The 8,220-nt window shown below is 36.5% G+C and overlaps 1 protein-coding gene across 1 annotated transcript in view; it reads right to left on the reverse strand.

Annotated features, from left to right (window-relative positions):
- Window positions 1-3,172: 3,172 nt before the first annotated feature.
- Window positions 3,173-8,220, reverse strand: part of LOC104529133 (propionyl-CoA carboxylase alpha chain, mitochondrial) — a gene marked incomplete at both ends in the record, with an annotated part of 179,698 nt that continues 174,650 nt past the window's right edge. The window contains one exon of the mRNA XM_010173337.2: window positions 3,173-3,226. Within this exon, the coding sequence (XP_010171639.2) occupies window positions 3,173-3,226 (54 nt within the window). The remainder of the gene's footprint in view (window positions 3,227-8,220) is intronic.

Genomic DNA, 8,220 nt, shown 5'->3' on the forward strand with positions numbered 1-8,220 from the left:
GGACTGTCTCTTTTGAAGAAAGTGTTCCACTGGGCCAGTAAAGCATCACTGTCAAGCATGGCCTGCAGCTCAAAGCCGACAATGACCTTATGGATGTGATGGAGCCAGGTCACTCACTATCTGAGCATAGAGACAGTATTTCTGTATTTGAAATCCTACACAGAGGCCATTACACACCGTCTAGAGTAAGTTTAATACTTCCAGAATAATCTGCAGTTCTCTGAAGTTTTCTTAGTGTTAAAGGCTGCTTGCCTTTAACAGATGCATTTCATTGCTGAAGTCCAGCTGACAGAGGCATGAATAACCAGCAAATGACTGAGGCCATCAGTGGTCCAGTGAAAAGCATTCCTCTCACGTAAGAGAACAGAAGGTGGAATTAAGAGACAGGAGACGTGACAGAACCTGGAGGCTAACTAGAAAGAGAGGAATGAAGGGTGGACCTCGGTCCTCTGAAAAGACTACTCAAACATACGGGCTTTTGAACTGCAGAGGCTGAAGCAAAAGCTCTGTGTACAGATCTTCGTATTTTTCTACAGATCTTTGCATTTTGCTGGCTTCCTGAAGCAGAGGCTTATGTTTTATCAAAAACCAGAAGCAGAGTTGTTTCTACTGTCCAATGTAAAATAATCAAGCGAAGCCAGTTACTGAAGTTGATGCCCTCCTGACAAGCCAGAGAGCTGTGCTCCTGATCAGCTGGTTCTAAAAATACGTCCTGATGGACAGGTCAGCGGTGTGTACACTCAGTAGCATCACGCTGCCGGCCATCACTGAAGTGCCATCAAAATTTGCCCATTAAAAGTAACACAGAATGCTCAAGCTATCCCTAACATTTTCTACTACGAAAAAAAGAGCAGAGCAGCAATTTCATAAGCTGTTTATTATGTTGATAACAATACGTTATTATAATAATGAGCAACCAAGAGTTTCTTGCTGCTGAACACTCCTTTCACTTACTATCTTGACTGCACTTCTATGTTAGCAAAGGTTTAGTAAGAGATACATAGTGGTGAGCCCAAAAGGCATTTCGAGGACCTTTATTGGGACGGTATTCTTTTCCTTGTTTGAACATCTACATTTGTCTGCATGTACACATACACACACAGGTGTACACATACAGACTGTGTTTCTATACATGTAGGCAATTTGTAGGGGATATCATGGTAAGGAAAAGCCATCCTTCCCCCCCATTATCTATGCTGAGCGTACTGAGTTCGAATTAAAAGAGAACAAGGATGTTAAAGGAAAGAAGGACAAATTAAATAAAGGAAAGGACTTGGGGGAAAGGACAAGGACAGTAGTCTAGAGGAACTGATAGGAACACAGGTGCAGACTCTGGTTTGGATTCTGTGGGAAAACTGGTTATTGGAGCAAACCCTGGGAAGCAGACTTCATTACTGCTTCTCTACCCTGCTCGTTAAAGTTCTCTCTCTAGGTTTCATCAGCATGTGCATAATTTATATTAAATAAAAAACGGTGGAAAGAGTACTACAGGTTTTTCTGTTCAGTCCTCTTGAGAATTTTAGTTGTAATCACATACTTGATTTACCAAAATAATTAGGATCTAATAAACACATGAGCTAGTCAGTAAGATCTGGTATATGTTAAAATCCATTAGCTGTTTCATCAGGTTTTTAAAGCTAAAAGCACATCAATACTGCACTCTCTTTTGTCTTCTTTTGCTGTTGCACAAGTCCCAGCACAAGAGTTCTAGTCTGTAAGTGAGACTCCAGGGCACTTCTAATATATGAATATGAAATGTTTTCATAACTAACTTAAGAACAAATTAATTTTTAATGTGACTAAATACACACTTAATTAGAATTTTCTCTGCTACACCACCCACTTATAGGGGATAGATTAAAATATTTTCAGTGTTATCTTATCAAGTTGCATTTGTGTTATATCTTATCTACTTGGAGTAATTATTTTCTTCTCACACAAAGACTACAAGATCAGTCAGCTAGCAGCAACCTTGTGTATGCAGGATGCAAATCCAGAGCTGAAGCAGCATTACAAACACACCAGTGCAGAGCAAAACTTTTATGTCATATTTGTAACTGCTGCACTGCTTGATATTGAGTAAGACAAATAAATGTATATGAATATATAGACATATATTTAGACAATTAAAAAAAATACTAGGGGTACTTTCCATCTCTAAAAAACAACATGCAAGTCTACAGATATTCTTGTTAAGTTTACTCTTACTGTGTTATACCTCCTAAAAAAAGGCTTCACAGGAATTCTAGAAGTAATCACAAGAAAGTAGAATGAAAGTATTACCATATGCAATCTTAATCTACTTTTGTCCAAAATACATAGTGCACAGAGATGTCAGGACTAAATTCTAAAAGGAGCATTTCATTCCTAGGCTTTTCATTGTTAATGTCACTACAGGGAAATCTGTCAGCAGCAATCAGGACAACTTACTTTACTTTAGAGGAGACTTCAATTTTTTTTAATTTTCAGAAATATTTTTAGGTGCATAAGGAACTTGGAAAAATTCAATGACTGCATTTTAGTCACACAAATCACAGAATTTGATGGTGTTTCAATCACATATGTTTATAAGCATCCATCACCTAACACAAACCTTTAGTTTCTATATTATACATGATTGCTCATGATAACGAAAAATCTATTTTATTTAGTAAATTCTGTCCAATGGTGTAAAATTTGATTAGGATTTTAAACGTACTCCTCTCCAACAAACAAAATCTGGGAGAACCACAGAAAACTTTGCATCACTATACAGTCTTTGTATAAGACAGTTACTGACTCACCTCTGGGATGTGAGGGTACATGATATGGTGAAGCAACAGAGACCAGAAAGTCAAGGTGGTGGGGAAGAGCGAGTTTGATCCTGATATGGATCAAACCTATTTTGCAATAAACTTACAAGTCTACAACCAGTTACTCTTAAATCCCTTGTAAATGAAACAGAGGCAGACCTGAATAGATTGAAACATGGAATGTAAATACTGTGCACCGTACGTTGGAAGTTAACTTCAGGAATTTGCCTAAATTCAGCTGTTAAGCTCAGAATATTTACACACAATACTAACCTCCACAAATACAAGCATAAATGTGCTGCTAGTATCATTTGTCTATTTTCAGTTTAGATTGTATTCCTCTACCAACATAACTCTTGACAATAGTTGCATGTACTTACCACTGTGCCTAGAAACTGAATGCCTGTATCTCCAGATGCATTCCGAGAAAGTCGCTGGAAAAAAAAAAAAAAAACCCAGATGTAAAATCTGTTTGGATTGGAAGGGACCTTAAAGATCATCTAGTTCCAACCCCCCAAAGAAGCTTCTCTAGAATTTGAAACCATTTCATTTTTTGTGTGTCATATCACTGTAATCAAAACTAATTGAGTACACAAAACTATACATAAAATAGATAAAATATAACCATTTCCTTCAAGAATTTCAGTACTAGAAGCCTAATTCATATTCAGCTCGGATTCTGGTTTTGTTTCAGTCAATTCAATAAAATTTATTTCTGAAGAACAATGAAAATGAATATGGTCAAGTACAACACAGAACAACCTTGGTCTTTCAGAAAGATGAATGTCACGAATAACGAGGCTTTCGCCATCTATAAACATTTGCGATTCTGCATTCCTGTTATTCACATTTAGTATTATCTTCAGACTCTCCTAATGAGATACATTTTAATCTCTTTTTAAAATGCAAACCTCCAATGATGCTACTTTGAAAACAGGAAAAAAAGTGACCCTATGAAATGTCTGGTCACCTACTGTGGTTCAGGAGTTGATTGAAGTTATTAAACAGTCTTCAAATATTACATTGTCAGTAAGCCACAAGACAATGCAAAAAAAAAAGTTACTGATTTAACACAGTATTATCCATAATCTAGATATGCAAAACACAGAATTTTTCTTCTTGTGAATCATCTCCCCTTTCAACGTGAAAAGTTTTTCCTCCCTTTTTCTTCCTGCTATTAAATTACAGCAATTATAGACCCAAATTCAGGGCCCTAGTCACAGAACGCAGCCCTAATACTTAGAAAATACCAGGCATACAAGTACAGAAGCACAGATCTGAGAAGGTGAGTACAAATTGCAAATTACTGCACCGAGATCTTTAACATTTTAAAGACAACAAACCCTAGGAACAGGTTTGCAAATGAGAGATCTTCTAGTCTAGTACTCACAGTAGAAACAAAACACACCTGTGTTACTCCCAAAGGGTGCGTCTAACCTCTTCTTAAAATCTTTCAATTGCAGAGATTTCACAGACTCCCTAAGCAATTTATCCCAGTGTTCAGCATCCTTATAATTAGAAAGTTTTTTCATAATATCTAACTAAAATAACCCCTTACTGCAACTTCAGCATATTAAATCTCCTCTTTTTCATCAGATAGGAAACAGATTATTCCCCTTCTTTTTACAGCTACCTATAAGTATGTGAAGAGCCATTATCAGAGCTCCCTTTAGTCTTGTCTTCTCCAGACTAAGTGAGAAAGTGCTATACAACAATACCTAGATAACCCCTGAAACAATTCTAACAGAAAAAAATTAAATCCTGGTTCCTTTTCAATAATGGTGCATATTCCTCAGCTACACTTTATGAAGTAATAATTGTTACAACCCAAACATGCTTATTTTTTGACTTAACAGGTCACACACTGACACTGCAATCTGTACAATCATATGAAAACAAAGGATGATGTGCCAAAGCCTGACATATTTCAACAATAACGATTAATGGAATGGAAAATATGGGAAATAAAATTTCATACAAAACCTGACGTTTACTTTTATAAAGGAAACAGGAATATACACTTTTCCCACAGTCTAGGATAAACACAATCAGCTTTTGGAAACCACAAAGAAGAACAAAGTACCGGCTGCCTACAATGAATGAACTGCATGCCAAAACAAACAAGTCCCAACCACTTGATAAGCTGTCAGAAAATGGCAAGCCGAAAAAAATTAAAGGATTTAATTTCTTTTTTTCCTGGAATGCCCTCCACCCTTGTTAGAGTTCTGTCACTTATTGTACTACCCTTTTGTCCACTTTCAAGGGTCATTAGAGACCTTTTCATGTCCTAATAAAAATTCCAATTTTTTTTTTGGCTAATCTCCCCATCACACAGAAAAACACAACTTTAAAAAAAACAAAACAAAAAAGAAAGCTAGAGCCCTTTTGTCATTTTCTTTAAAGGCTTTCAAAGTACAGCCAGGTATCTTGACAACCTGACTTATTTTTCACAACTGAAAACCAAATCATTGTTATTTCCTCACACATCTTCTTTACTTGCAACTAAGTAAACTAGCACAGCAATAACTAAGCCCTTTCAAAAATAATTTAATAAAGCCAAATATATGTGTATATCAAGAAAGCATCTTCTAAAGCCATAGTCTCAAGACAAGACAAAGTTATAAGCAGCTTTTTTCCTGCTCTGATGCTGTTGAAGTGCATTGGTATCACAGTATAGTAAATTCTCAGTGCTACTGTTTGCTGTGTCCAAAATAAAAGCATTACATTCAGCTGTCGACAGCATTGAGAGTCAGTATAAGCACTAAAATCCGTCTCTTGAATTAATAGCCAGTGAGGTGGGTAGGAGAATAATGGGGAAGGTGAGGAAAAGAGTTAACAAACAGGAGAAAAAGAAAATAAATATTTTTTTTTTTTAAAAAGGAAAGAAAAAGGTAGAAAAATTCTCCAAGTCACAAAACATATGTTACATCAAGACCAAAAAGAGAACTGCCAAGCTTTTGAGAACCATGCTACAAAAGAAGTCAGCACATTATCATAATTAATGTTTCAAATTACAGTTGTAAATAAATTTCAGCTGTTAGATGTGATTAGATTTTTTGAAGCATATTGAAAGGACTTATTTCTGTTCCACTGGTGGGCTTGTGTTTCTGGGATTTGTAAATGTAATTGATGTTTTCAAGAAAATGAAAGGACGTGGTTAACAATTATTCTTTTATTTTCCATCTCTTTAGAAAAAGGACCAGTCTCCAGTTTCTCTTGTAAAGTTAGATATTTACATATTCTATACCTCATAATAGATGGTTTCATATTGCATGTGATAGCAGGAAAGTAATCAAATAGAGGTAACAAAAGAAAATAGCTCATTACATGCACTGTCATTGTTTTCCTAATAAATTGCCAATTATTTGCTAGGAGTTTTACACCGAAAAGCAAGGGAATTCTACCATTTGAACAAAGACAAAATAATGCTGTATTTTTACCTGGCAATACAGTAAAATTACATTGTTGGCATCAATTATGTGATCTTAAACATGCTCTTCTGGTTGATTCAACTGATGGAGCTTCATACTAACTTAATTAGCATAATATCAGTTAAAACTATATTTTTTTCCTTATGAGAAAGTAACAAGCTAAGTCAAATCTGGAAAAAACCCCACAACTTCAAAAAATCCATCTGCAGTCTCAAAGCTGTCAAATGGGTGCCAGTGTTACATAAATATTATACGTATTTTTACACACAGGTTACAATATGCTGTACTGCATATGCTCTGTATATACAAACAAAATGCTGATGGACGCATGTAAAAATAGACATGTGTATACAATCATACAAAATGTGTTTGATTTTCCTCCTCTATCTTAAGTGTATGATATAATACAGTCATTTCACAAATAATCATTTTAATCTGTAAATCCCAGCAAATTACTTGAGGTTTGTGCTGATATGACTTTAAATTCTTCTGCTTTGCCATAGAAAATTATTTCCACTTAGTTGGGTATCAATGATCTATTCATTGTAAGATGCAGTAGGGTTACAATCAGCTTTGCATTAAGCCAGCAGTGGATGAGCACTTGCAGATAAAAATGATAGCAACCTTTACATGAAAAAGGATAAAGAAGCACAGCCAAACATAATATATATATTATTGAAAGCGATTCTAAACTGACATAGACATTATTAGACAGCAACAAGATCTCGGAGTATTTTCCGCAAACCTTCTGGTATCGGGCCCTCCAAGCTACTGGAGGGGAGCAGCTGCAGGAAAGGAATGATACCAAACAAAGAAACTCCAATAGATCAAAAGCAATTTTTTTGCTTTGCTTACAAATGAAAAAGTAATGTGTCAAGTCAAAATGAATATGAAGTGGCAAAGGAAATCATATACATAAGTTTCTCAAACACATTTATCTTGAACTACTATATACTGACTTTATTGTTGAAAGTAAAGCTGGAGACCATTTGTTACAGAAAATGTATGGATTGTCACTTGGTCAATGTTTTTTGCAAGTTTTTCAAGCCATGGCATGACTGCTTTAACAATCAGATAACATGTATTCGGCTATACAGAGAGAAAGAAAAAGTAAAAAAAAAGCCCAGAAAACCTACAGACAGACTGTAGATAAAAATTTGAGTGAAGCACTGTGTAGTTTCCCAGCATGGTGCTGCTTGTCAGAATGCAGCAGTCCCTGTTACAGAATCACAGAAGGGTAGGGTCTGGAAGGGACCTCTGGAGATCATCTAGTCCAACCCCCCTGCCAAAACAGGTTCACCTAGAGCAAGTTGCACAGAACTGCATCCAGGTGGGTTTTGAACATCTCCAGAGAAGGAGACTCCACAACTTCCCTGGGCAGCCTGTCCAAGTGCTCTGGCAACCTCACAGTGAAAAAGTTTTTCCTCATGTTTAAGTGGAATCTCCTGTGTTCCAGTTTGTGCCCATTGCCTCTTGTCCTATCACTGGGCACCACTGAAAAGTCTGACTCCATCCTCTTGACACCCTCCCTTTACATATTTGTAAACATTGATAAGGTCCCCTCTCAGTCTTCTCTTTTCTAGGCTAAACAGACCCAGCTCTCTCAGCCTTTCCTCCTAAGAAAGATGCTCCAGCCCCTTAATCATCTTTGTACCCTCCATTGGACTCTCTCCAGAAGTTCCCTATCTCTCTTGAACTGGGAGGACCAAAACTCAATATTCTAGATGCAGCCTCAACAGGGCAGAGTAGAGGAGGAGGATCATCTCCCTCAACCTACTGGTCACACTCTTAATGCTCTCCAGAAATTCTGAACGTCTTACGACATGAATTTCAAATGGAGAATGCTATTCACTTTGATGCTATCCACTATATCCACTTATTTGGCCAATATTTATAAATTCTTGAAAATTCAACCTAGCAAAACACAGTTTAGAATCATCCCCAGACAGGTTTAATTAAAAAACAATTATTGCCACAATAGGGAAGTCGGGGCGGGG

The sequence above is a fragment of the Antrostomus carolinensis genome, unplaced genomic scaffold, assembly GCF_000700745.2.
Source record: "Antrostomus carolinensis isolate BGI_N321 unplaced genomic scaffold, ASM70074v2 scaffold238, whole genome shotgun sequence".
Taxonomy (NCBI): domain Eukaryota; kingdom Metazoa; phylum Chordata; class Aves; order Caprimulgiformes; family Caprimulgidae; genus Antrostomus; species Antrostomus carolinensis.